The following is a 12,301-nucleotide window of genomic DNA, read 5'->3' on the forward strand; positions in this document are numbered from 1 at the left end:
ATTCCTTTCCCTTGACAAAAATCTGAAACTGGAAAGCCCAGGCAGAATAGTTCTTTCCAGTGAATCGAACAAGAAAATGTTCAGATCGTTCTAGAGACATGATTTAACTAGAAACAAGAACCAAGAGATCAAGTCCAAGAAAAAAAGAATAGAAGAACCAGACAAGGAACTAGACACAAGATGAATTGATTTCAGAATTTTGGCTCTGATACCATGACAAGATAATACAAGAGAAATTCTGAAATGTTTTCTGTATTTTTCACTAAGAGAGTTACAATATATATATATACATCAAGAAGTATCAAATCCCTGAATTCTAGGATTGAATAAACATAATCAGATCCTGTAAAATACTAGGCCTAGACAATAATTGAAATCTTTAGAGAGAATCAAGGGATATACAGCTATGACAGAAATTAAACAAGGAAAGAAGAATATAGTGACAGCTATGAAAGAAATAGAATAGGAAAAGGAGAATATACTGACAGCTACAAAAGACAGCTATTAAAAGAAAAGGAGAATATATTGACAACACGAACCAACACAACATGTACATGGAGCATCCCAGTTAATGGCAATACAGATTGATGCCGCCATAAATCCAGGAAATAGTGGTGGTCCAGCAATATTGGGAAATAAAGTTGCTGGTGTGGCTTTCCAGAACCTATCAGGTGATGAGAATATTGGGTGAGTTCTATTCACTATTGTTTTACTTTGGATGATAAATCATCTAAAATTTCCATTTCTGAAATTATTTAAGTATAGGCGATGAAGTTTATATCTAACTTGATGCCGTGTTCCTCACTTCCTTGATTCCTTGGCATTGATAGGGAACACGTGTGTTATTTGCGGTAGCATTACTTCTTTTGCTATTCATCTTTTTCCTGTGATCATATAAATACTATTTTCAGCTAATTCCTTTCTTCTTTTTGTATTTTCAGCTATATAATTCCTGTTCCTGTAATCAAACATTTTATATCTGGTGTGAAAGAAAGTGGAAAATATGTTGGATTCTGCTCTACGGGTCTACCGTGCCAATTAACTGAAAATTTTCAATTGAGAAAACACTTTGGTATGCGGCCCCCTGAAATGACAGGGGTGCTTGCGAGCAAAATTAATCCGCTGTCAGATGCACACAGAGTCCTGAAAAAAGATGATGTTATCCTTGCATTTGACAGTATACCTATAACAAATGATGGAACTGGTAGTCATGGTATTACTTATTCAGTTACTCAGCACCATTTAAACTACAATTGTATCTGGTTCACCCAAAATCCTTAATGTCATAGGTCACTATTAGCTTCATCAAGGATTCATGATTTTGTCTTCTCTTCTGTAAATATTGCAATAGATGAGTAACCACATTGATGAATAGATGGAATTGTCACCAAGTTGGTTTAACTTTGGCAAAAGCTAACAGTGATTATTGGTTTAACCTTACAGTCTCCATCTATCTATGTTCTATGGATATTAAATGTCTTGTTCATGAAGTAAACGTTGTGATAGGTTACTTGCTCATGTGTAATAGTTTGATAGCCATGTTTAACACATGATGTTTAGATATTTGTTAGTTTACTGTGGGGAGAAAATTCAGGTTAGCAGATGGCTAAACAATATATTTTGAGTGCCCATTCTCTTAGATCTGTGCTAGAGCCATGCAGAATGTGGCACTTGAAAGACATGCAACCTATTTAGCATGATAACTTTTATCGGGGTGAGTGTTTCTACTGTACCAACATTGAATACTGGGATCTTTAGATAATCTCTGACAGATATATCATGCTAATGATCTGTGCCCAAAAGTTCAAGTGAATTTCCTTTATCATTTTTTTCAAGCAAGGGAAGTTGGGGACTGTTTCAGTAACATGCCATTAGTTCTAAGGTGCAAGTACTAGATAATATGGATTGTATGGCATAGTCTAGTCATTTAACTAACTTATGATGGTTATATGTGATTTAATGATACAGCTGCTAAAGGTTATGATGGCTTCGTGCATTATTTCAATAACCTCTTTGGATTCTCAATAGCACGGGTAACTAAAGCTTTCAGTGGGGTAGCTTCATTTCTGAGTAATATGGTCTTTAAAGACCATGGCCTTAATGTCATTAGTTAGAATGCTTCCAGGACCTTTTCTTACTCTGCCAGTCCATGTTCTTGGTCATGGTGCTCTTTTTGATACCTGTGACTTGTCCTTGTACTCTTAATTTGTAATTTGACTTGTGCACTGTGCAGTGCCTTTGTTAAACTGAGAGCGGATAACTTTTGATCACTTGGTGTCTATGAAGAAACCCGATGAAATTGCTTCAGTTGGAGTTTTTAGGGGTGGTGAAGAGCATGAATTCAGTAATCACCCTTAGACCTGCAAGTCATAGTTCTATTTTCTCATTATTTTCTTGTATTGACTTATTTAGGATTCTCTTCCGTGCTTAAGCAACAACTTCATAATTGTGTAACAGGTGTTTCCTTTATTAACACATGTGCACATGCTTGTGTGCCATCACATGATTGCAGTGATGATCAGTGATCCATATCTGTGTTCCATTACATCGAAAATCAATGCTTTCTTCATGATTTGCTTACATTTCCAACCTGTTTGTGCTGGAATGGATTGGTTTAAGATTATCATCTTAATCCATGGACAGACTACTGGCTGGTGGCCATATCCACCATGGCTGTATGTTAGATAGGCATAAGAGCTTTGAAATTCAAAATCAATAGATCTGAGAAACATGCTCTAGAACTTTACCAAATTCATCAATGAAAACTTTTATTTTCTTGCCTGCCACCAGAGACTTTTGGTTAGCTCCTTTTCTTTTGGAGCCTGCAAATATTATGACATTTCCCCTTGTTTGGTCTCAATTTATCAAATAAATCTGCAGTTATTTCTGTCATGAAGTCTTGGATTATCAATGAATATGTTCTTTCTTGTACTTTTAGATCATACTTATTGTTTGATTGATCATCCAACTTGTGTAAAAAAGATGTCTCTAGATGGCTATTACAATCTCTTTGTAGCTACCTTGTGCTTTAGCTTGCAAATTCTCCCATGGAAAGAAAATTGCAAATTATGAAAGAAAAGCTGCTGTGGGGTCTGTTTGGGTTTGTATCTTGAAGAAACCTCGCATCTTTTTGGATAGATTTTAATTACTTTTCGGATCTTCAAACAAGCTTTAAAGACAAGTTCTAATCTGTTACATGTGACAGAATTTAGAAGCGAATTGAAAAGGTCACTATTTTTATGGAAGATTTAATTTAGAAGGATACCTTTGTCTCTATCTCACTTTTAAGATTGCGAAGCTTGCCCACTAACATATTGAACTGGGCCAGAATGACATCATATTATCTATTTTCCCTTCCCTCTTGGTGGATAATGTCTGGTATTATAAATTGATGGACTGCAATGCAAAATAAAGCTAGGACGTCCTTTGCATGTTGAATTTAGTGCATCTTTACTGACAAGCACTTTTCTGGTTCAGGTGCTCATGGATGGTATAAATGCAGGGTATGAGCGTCTTGCAGAGCTACAGGTGCCATCACATTTCCAATTTAGATGCAAATATGCTTTCACTGTGAACAAGTTTTTCCTAATGCATCGTGAGGTATATGTTATAGGGGCCACAACGATGCTGGTTCGGGCATAAAGAGCAGTCGCGTCATGCAAAAATGCTCAAGTGTAGGGCTGTCGGTCCTGTTTCTGTTAGGACATAACTGGGTAGTGGTCGTATTTGTTTTTCTGTTATATAATAATTTTGTACTAAATGCAGTGGTTATTTGTGCTTAAATGCCTGCTGACAAATAACTGTGTTGATGGGCAGGTTAAGAAAGTCAATGGACTAGAAATTGACAATTTGAAGCACCTGTGCGGACTTGTTGAGGACTGTAGTTCAGAGAGCTTGAGGTTTGATTTGGATGATGATAGCGTAATTGCATTGAATTATCAGTCTGCAAAAGTAGCCATTTCTAGAATTTTGAAACGTCACAGAATTACTGTACGAATGGCGACTTCTTTTCTGTTCCCTCGGCAGTCTGCTAGAAGAACACAAGCTGATTGATGATGAAGTTGAGTAAATCTGGTTACGCAATAACCGCTTCACATCAGCAAATTAGGCATTCCTCGAATAAGGATGCCTATATGAAATTATCGAGGCTCCTACCCAATCGCAGAAGCAAGAATCATGGTAAACATGTTTTGCCAGTTGCCATGGTCGGTAACGTTGTGTTACGACAACCTCCGTCCCTCTTTTCTTATCATTATTATTAAAGCTGTTAGTGACCTAGCTGGGGCTTCAGGTTCTGTACTTTTATTTATTTCCCAAGGAGCGTGCACGTTTTCCTTGCTTAAAGGTCACGAAGGGCTTTGAATCATAAGAATTAGAGTGGTTGGATTTATTAATTTTGTTCAACTCCCTCTGTTGTGTGCACAAGCACGCATGCATTCCCCGTAGAAAAACGAAGGCGACGATCATTTTTAGCACTTTGAATCACCGTAGCTATTCTTCTATTACACTCATCATCAGTGGCGGAGACACCTGGAGGCAAGAGACCCGTTATTTTATGTTTTTTCAAAATATTTTTTTATATTAAAATATTAATATAACAGCCAATATCTTACAAAAAAAGAAAAGAAAGCAAAAAATGACGTGGCTAGAGAAATATCATAATTTGTGGGTTTATATCTCTACAGTTTTTATTTTCTTGATAATTTCTTTGCATCTGATATGAACTTCTTAATCACATGGTCAATTAACTTTAATGAAATAAAGTTAAAATTTAGATTTTATAAAATCTTGATACATAGATAACCCTTTATTAAAGAACCAAAAGTATTGGACTTGGAGATAATAAATAACCTAGTATCTAAAAACCTGAAGTATATAAATATTATCACGAAGCTAATTAATTTTCAATAAGTTAGTATACGATATTTGTCTCTAAAAAAAAATTGTTTTGCCATAAATAAAAGAAACACTTACTTTTATTCTTTAACTTGGTGCTGAAATTTGCAGCTAATAAAAAATTATATAATCTCCTTTAACTTACTCAAATGAATCATTTTTGGGTTTTAAGCTAATAGGTTTAAACTAATAATTAACTATAAATCCAGTAATAAAATAAATCCTTAAAAAATATCTAATAGACTAGAACAAATTTAAATTTAAAATAATTATTTAATATTAAATAAATAAATAAAATAATAAAAACAAAATTTTCACGTTAAAATTCTTTAATTTTCACATATTCTGTAATATTAAATATTTATTAGTAATTTTCCTCTGCATTTAATAGTTTCTTAAGATTTTAGGACGTATAGAATTATAGCCACAGGACACGCATTCTGCAGCTAGGTCTAGACAGCTAACTGTGGTGATGTGTGCTGTATCTTAAGACAAAACATGGGGTATAAGACTTTCGAACCTCTACTCTACTCCAGCGTAAATGGGCTCCTCTCCTACAGTTGACAGTGAGGTAAGGCACGTTAATGCAACTTGAACTAAAACTAGTATTCATGTATGCAGGCGGTCACACACTGATCAGTAGAGACCAACACTCTCTTTCTTTGCATTTAAAAAATAATGATTAGAGAAAAAAAGTACAGTAAATTACCCTGCCTACATCTGAAGTTACAGCTGCAATAACTCTCTTTAATGCAGCAAATTTCTTAAGAAGGCTTGTAAATTACGAGATTTGAAAATGTAGGCATCCATACGTCCAGAGGTTCATCTTGTTGACAGGCGAGTATATATATTCCTCATTCATTAACTCGTTCATTAAGTGCTATAATTAACTTCAAGGCGTGGTTAATTATGAGAATGGGTTTCTTAATATAATCTCAATATGAATAGTTTGTTAATTTATCGATCAAATTGAAGAAATTGACTTAAAGTGCATTTGGTAACTTTGAGCTTTTGTTCGTTTGTTTTTGTTTAGCTTTCGGGCTCTTGTTTCCAGAGCCAAGAAAAAATAAGAGATTTTGGCAAGATTTCAGAAGCTATTTTGACTTTAGAAAGTTGTTCGGAAGTCAAAAGGTTGGAAGCTACAAAATAATATTTGAGCTTTTAAATTTCATACCACCTAAGAACATAACTATCAAATCTTATCTAATCCAATGAATTAGTCTTTGTGTAGCAAAATATTAACTCAGTGATCACCTCGTCACCTTTAAACAATAATAAGAAAAAAAAAGAAGAAAAAAGAACTCCACAGCTCCCTCCACTGTTAGAATTCGGTAATTAGGCATTGGTATCAAATGTAGAAATACCGACCAGTGCTGAGTTTGAAGCAAGTCGTACATACGCAAATGGCTAGCTGGGCATAGGATTCCCTTTGCAATGAAGCCACCCCCATGCACATTAATGCTATGTAAGGGCAGTAGTGTTCGTAAAGGCAACGGCACACTACATTCCATTTGGGTAAATTTATGAGAAAGTGGAAAAATAGATGCAATGCAAATTAATGTGCTTATAATGAACCATTATAATTTTGGTTGGTGTATTTCTTCACCGTGTTTGACCAGGAATCCCTACTCTCTCTCTCTCTCTCTCTCTCTACTCTCTCTACTCTCTCTCTCTCTCTCTATATATATATATATATATATATATATAAAAGTGAGAGATTGCGTGAGAATCCATATGGGGAGTGAAATAATTCAATGAAAATCCGAATAAGTTAATGGAATCGAGGCCTTGATTAAGTAAAATGTGTTGGGTCAGCACGTGTAAATGCCACGCACTTTCAGGGTTTTGCTAGCTCTTTCCTTCATTTTTCCACACCACAGCCTATATTCATCACAAGCAAAGCTCATCAACCATCTACTGACATTGGTACATGCTTTCATACGGGCCACATCATCATCAATAATCCTTTCGGCTTACATTTACAATGTTGTACCTATCTCTGACCAGATTGAAGCCAGAAGCTTTTTCATGTCTTCTGCCCTCTGTCTTTTTCTCGGTAGATTCCCGGTTCATAAATCTGTGCAGTGGAGATTATATCTTTTTTCATAAAGCATCAATGATTAAATCTCTCGTTAACGTAACTCTACTAACCCCACTAGCAGAAGCAACACTTTTTTTTTCTTTTTTCTTTTTTCTAAAAAAGCAACACTCTTTCTGGTAGGAGGAGGAGGAGGAGGAGGAGGGTGCGCGGTTCATGAAAAAAATAAATTACGAGATATCTCTCTTGTCAAGACAAAATCAAAATGACTTTTAGTATTATCCTATAAAATTGAACAATCAAGTCCACCGTACATTTAGATAGGAAAATATTAAAAGAGGACGTGCCCTTTCTCCTTCATCAATGGTTGAGAAAAAAAATCTCTTCTGTAGTGAATAACTTGGGTTCTTGAACTGAAATTAACTTGAGCTTGACATGTGCATGTCAATGGAAATGTCTGGCGTCGATTTTGAGATTGAAAAAAGAAAATAATCCACACTTTTTTTTTAGTAGAAATTATAAAAAGAGGTCATATATATATATAGAAATATTGAGCTCGTGTTGGATTTGATTGCAGCTGGGCTAGGAGATCCAATACTATTCATGGACACCAATCCACACGTACTGAAGTACAATCCTCTTAGCTGTTCACTTAAATCCACAGCACGCTGGCCGTGGATTAAGACAAAAAAAAAAGTGCTAATTATTACATAATTAGAAAATTAATTCATTCACATTTTTTGAAGAACTAAATAAATAGGGACCCCGAGTCATAAGAGTTGCACTGAATTTGATGCAAATCCACACTTCATTGAACGTGATTCAAGGGCCATGGAATCTATCCCCTTGAGTTGACTGGAGGTTGTTCAGAAATATTGAAACCCTAATTCTTTTTTATTATTTTATATATCTTTCTTTTTCCTTGGCAGGACGTTGAAGAAGAGTTCCTTTTCTCCCCAAAGTCTGGATTAGATGCATAACCATACTTAATTATCTCTCATTCTCTCAATTTCATCTCGATCCCTTTTTTCTTTTTTGATTAATCATGGTTTAGCATCTTTAATTACGTGCTAACACATCAAATCAATGAGAAAAAGGCGGTCATCATTTAACAACAAAATGCCAAGAGGTCTAAGAATGGATTAACGTGGATAATTATGTCTCTGGCTACACAAGAAGATGTGAGAGTGGACCGTATAATTTATTGCGGGAGACATTTTGTTTTATCTCTTGGGAGTTTTGAGCTTGGATAGTGGATACCTAGCTGGTAGGGTTTTTTTAAAAAAGAAAGAAAAAAGAAATCATTAAAAGAACATTATTTTAAAAAGAGAAATAAATAAGGGAAACATACAGACAGGAATAGAAGAATAGAAGGTGGAATAAAAGGAATAGAAGGAGAATTCTTCTTCATTCCTCTCTCCTTCTCTGACTCTTGACTCAGTGCATGTATTTATGTGCGCAACTGTTGACAAATAGATACATGGGGATGATCATGCATTAAAAAATCTGTCGGCATTCGCAATTGACAGTTAAGCAGATTTTCTTCATTTTAATGAGGCAATTCTGGGGATAAGGTCTCCCGTTCAAAGGACATTTACCAAAGGTTGATCATACCCTCATCACAAAAGACATAACCAGCATGCCATTGCCCTCTTCATTTTCCCTCTTGCTCTCCATTTTTTAATTGTTTTTCCTTTATTTCTGTTCCCATCTTAGGTTTGTGATCACTCTTCTTTAATTAACCCTTGCACCGATCCACACATATCTGTATCTCTATATCGTTCTAATTCAAAGTCTCTTAAAAAGGCCAAAGAATGCATACACACACCGTGCCCTTGAAGTAAATTAAGGACTTTGGCCGCCCCCGCCGCTTGCTTTTTGCTGTTTAGGTTGTCTTCTTTCCTTTGTCACAGACAGAGCTCTTGATTGCCAACTGCTAAGGTCTGCTTTGTTTGCCTTCTTGTTTCCTTTATCACCGTCATCTTTCATCTTTTTGCACCTTTCCTTTGTTGCAAAGTTTTTTTCTTTTTTCCTTTTTAAGGAAGATTTTTGTTGTGGTTTTCTGTCAAAATTCAGCTGTGATTTTATGTTTAAGAAGAAAAATGAGCTAATCCTGCCTTTATTTTTCTTTTACCCTATCTCTTGCTGTTCAGTTTTATACTAAAAGAAATTTTCATGGTTTGTCATGAAAGAAGTTACACTTTAATTATTTCATGCCATGTAAAATGAAAAGAAGAAAGAAATGGCTAGCATAAAAGGCAGGGTTTACATGCATAACCAAAAATAATGCCAATGATCTGATCTGCTCCTTTTACGTACATGGTCATAGACAGGAATCCGAGTCTCGTATTGTGAAGAACAAAGAGTACTGTTCTCAAGATTTAAGAAGCTACGTTCTTAGAAATTCCTTCTTGAAAGAAATGATGATATATATATTTCATGGATCTTCTTTACTTGTTTTTAATATGGATCTTGCAAACTAATTAAGGTGATTCTAAAGGCCTACCATGCATGTTTAAAAACATATTCAGTATTTTCCACGGTTTATCATGGAACATATGCCCTAATCTTTGACCTAGGGTTAAGGTATTTTAAGTTTTTTTTTAACAGAAACCCTATGGATTTTTATTTACCATAAAATTTTCTCTATATGTTCGGAGTGCTGTCCTTTTCTGCGCATACAAGAATATTTTTCTTAATTACTGTCATGCTTTTGAAGTTTCAGGACAACAACAGATACTAGATTTAAGGGAGAATGATGGCAGGAAACGGGCAACTATCAGTTCCTCCAGGTTTCAGATTCCATCCAACAGATGAAGAGCTTCTGTACTATTATCTGAGGAAGAAGGTCTCGTATGAAGCCATTGACCTGGATGTTATCAGGGAGGTGGACCTCAATAAACTTGAGCCATGGGATCTCAAAGGTTAGACGATTATTTCTTCTTGCTCATCTAGAAATTCTTCATATCAGTTTAGAGTGATAAGTTAGAACCCTAAATAATTCTATACATACGCACGTTATGACTTTTCTGGCATTGTGAATATTGGATGTTTCCGATGAAGTAACCCAACACTTTGAACTTAAAAATCCCCACGTAGCTAGTTCGGGCTGTTAGTAAGTAATGTAAAAACATTAACTTCATCAAAACCTCATCTTACAACTTAAGTTTTGGAAGAGTGGTTTTTTAAAAACAAAAACTCACGTACTCACTTGATTAGTGGTGAGGTAGACGTGATTATGAGTTTAGGGTTATAGAGCTCACTAGGTAATTAATTATAAGTTTGAGCTGTAATATTACAGTATGAAATCGATCTCATCGAACCCAAATCAATAATCATCATTTCTTCTTGTGGAAATACAGACAAATGCAGGATTGGTTCCGGTCCTCAAAATGAGTGGTATTTCTTCAGCCACAAGGACAAGAAATATCCAACCGGGACTCGAACAAACCGGGCAACCACCGCAGGTTTTTGGAAAGCAACGGGAAGGGATAAGGCCATCCATCTTAGCAACTCTCAGAGGATTGGTATGAGAAAAACCCTAGTCTTCTACACTGGACGTGCTCCTCATGGTCAAAAGACTGATTGGATCATGCATGAGTACCGCTTGGATGATGACAACTCTGAGGTTCAGGTAAATTATACACCACCTAGGATCAAGAGTTCTTTTTTCAAGAAAAATAAAAATATTAGGTATAGTTCACCATTGTCCAAAGATCTTGGTTTCCTCCTTGGCTCATGATTTTTGTAGGGTGGGTTTCTTAATTATGCTACGTACAAGATGGGTGGGATCTCAGATTCTTGCAAAGTTCATTGGTTAAAATTAAATGAAAATAGAGCACTGATATAAAGTTGCTATTTTTGCAGGAAGATGGCTGGGTTGTCTGTAGGGTTTTCAAGAAGAAGAATCAAACTAGAGGTTTCCTGCCAGAAGTTTCTCAAGAAGAACACTTCTCTCAAATGAAGGCTAGCGCTTCTTCTCTTCCACTGGAGCCAAAACAAAACCATATGCAATCAATTTATGATGACTATACCTTTGATGGCTCCATGCATCTCCCACAGTTATTCAGTCCGGAATCAGCTGTTGCCCCATCATTTGTATCACCTCTCTCTTTGAACAACATGGACGACATTGAGTGCTCACAGAACTTGTTGAGGTTAACATCTACTGGTTGTGGACTTGTGCAGCCCGCAGGGAGGTTCAATGGTGATTGGTCATTTCTGGATAAGCTTCTTGCTTCTCAACAAAACCTGGATCATCATCAGCACTACCAAAACAAAGGAAATTCTTCATCCCAAATTGGTGACCATGTGGGTGCTTCAACTCAGAAATTCCCATTTCAATACCTTGGCTTTGAGACTGACATTCTGAGATTTTCGAAGTAGAGTTGCGACGTTCCAAGTCATTAACCGTGCTGCATCTTATCTTCTTAAACTGGAGGGAGCATGTATTTTTATTCATAAAAGGGATGAGGAATCCATATCAATTATGTTCTTGCTATTTTATGAGTTGGTTTTTTATTATTAAAATGTATATATAGAAAGTTCAGGACAAGATCCTTAATTCATCCGATTATCCCCTTTATTTATCTATTTTCTTTCTTTCTTTTTACCATTTGCGTTGCATGCCTTTTTCTTTTTTTGTCAGAGAAAATGAGTGTTAACCGATGGAAAACAACCCCCTCCCCCCTCGACGATCTTATCTATTCTAATATGTTAAACTCGAACATATATAGAACTAAGAAGATGCAAATCGTTAAATTTTTAATTAATATAGATAGAATTATCATCATTTAGGATTTTGTGCAGCATTATTTTCCTTTTGTTTTGCTTCGTAAAAAACAAAAAAGTACAGTAAATCTTGAGTTGTATAGAAAGCTAGTCTTCCTACAGAATAACATGGTAAAGGTTGTCCTCCTACAAACCCCTAAATTCTTACATCTTATAAAGGATTAAACCTAATACCTAGTGGATATACGGACGTCGCCTTAAACGCCAGGCATCCTCTTGGATAGACTGCAACATTTCAGTTCTTAAAATTACAGCATAATTAGGGACAGATAAAAGAAAACACTTTTTTTTCCCAGTTTTTCTAATCCCTCAGGATTCCTATCAGTAGTGACCGACAGTAACTCATCAGGCAGTGTGCAACATAATTGGATGTATATTCTTGCATGTAACGTGTGATCATCAAACGAAATATTCTACCGGAAGTAAGAAGTTTAAATTGTAATGCAACATTTCTTAAAATCTTCAACATATACGGTCTGGAATGTCTCAAACTATGTGGTGTTACTTGGTAACAAGGCAAAGGTTGCAGCTGATAGAAGCCTATCGCAACTTCAAAACAAAAATGATTTTTCAGTA

General features: G+C 35.7%; 2 protein-coding genes across 3 annotated transcripts; both read left to right on the forward strand.

The window, feature by feature from the left end:
• Positions 1-537: 537 nt before the first annotated feature.
• On the forward strand, positions 538-4,404 carry LOC133695807 (protease Do-like 10, mitochondrial). The gene is made up of 4 exons (XM_062117752.1): positions 538-687; positions 3,478-3,528; positions 3,614-3,713; positions 3,817-4,404. The coding sequence occupies exons 2-4, from the start codon at positions 3,497-3,499 to the stop codon at positions 4,051-4,053; spliced, it is 369 nt and encodes a 122-aa protein (XP_061973736.1). The 5' UTR covers positions 538-687; positions 3,478-3,496; the 3' UTR covers positions 4,054-4,404.
• Positions 4,405-8,345: 3,941 nt separating this feature from the next.
• On the forward strand, positions 8,346-11,527 carry LOC133697882 (protein SOMBRERO-like). 2 transcript variants are annotated; one of them, XM_062120698.1, is made up of 4 exons: positions 8,346-8,875; positions 9,660-9,858; positions 10,297-10,568; positions 10,802-11,527. In XM_062120698.1, exons 2-4 carry the CDS (start codon positions 9,690-9,692, stop codon positions 11,318-11,320), a joined length of 960 nt encoding a protein of 319 aa, XP_061976682.1. In that variant the 5' UTR covers positions 8,346-8,875; positions 9,660-9,689; the 3' UTR covers positions 11,321-11,527. The 2 variants fall into 2 exon arrangements, with proteins under 2 accessions (XP_061976682.1, XP_061976681.1); XM_062120697.1 differs by having other exon boundaries at positions 8,347-8,875; positions 9,654-9,858.
• The last annotated feature ends 774 nt before the right edge of the window (positions 11,528-12,301 follow it).

The sequence above is a fragment of the Populus nigra genome, chromosome 6 (genome assembly GCF_951802175.1).
Source record: "Populus nigra chromosome 6, ddPopNigr1.1, whole genome shotgun sequence".
Lineage (NCBI taxonomy): Eukaryota > Viridiplantae > Streptophyta > Magnoliopsida > Malpighiales > Salicaceae > Populus > Populus nigra.

What these genes read in the sequence shown, in the direction of transcription:
- LOC133695807 (XM_062117752.1), top strand. Translation starts at nt 3,497, where the DNA reads ATGCAGGGTATGAGCGTCTTGCAGAGCTACAG. An exon ending in AGCGTCTTGCAGAGCTACAG is followed by an intron (nt 3,529 to 3,613) that starts GTGCCATCACAT and finishes TATATGTTATAG; the next exon opens with GGGCCACAACGATGCTGGTT. An exon ending in TTCTGTTAGGACATAACTGG is followed by an intron (nt 3,714 to 3,816) that starts GTAGTGGTCGTA and finishes GTTGATGGGCAG; the next exon opens with GTTAAGAAAGTCAATGGACT.
- LOC133697882 (XM_062120698.1), top strand. Translation starts at nt 9,690, where the DNA reads ATGATGGCAGGAAACGGGCAACTATCAGTTCCTCCAGGTTTCAGATTC. An exon ending in TGAGCCATGGGATCTCAAAG is followed by an intron (nt 9,859 to 10,296) that starts GTTAGACGATTA and finishes GTGGAAATACAG; the next exon opens with ACAAATGCAGGATTGGTTCC. An exon ending in ATGACAACTCTGAGGTTCAG is followed by an intron (nt 10,569 to 10,801) that starts GTAAATTATACA and finishes CTATTTTTGCAG; the next exon opens with GAAGATGGCTGGGTTGTCTG.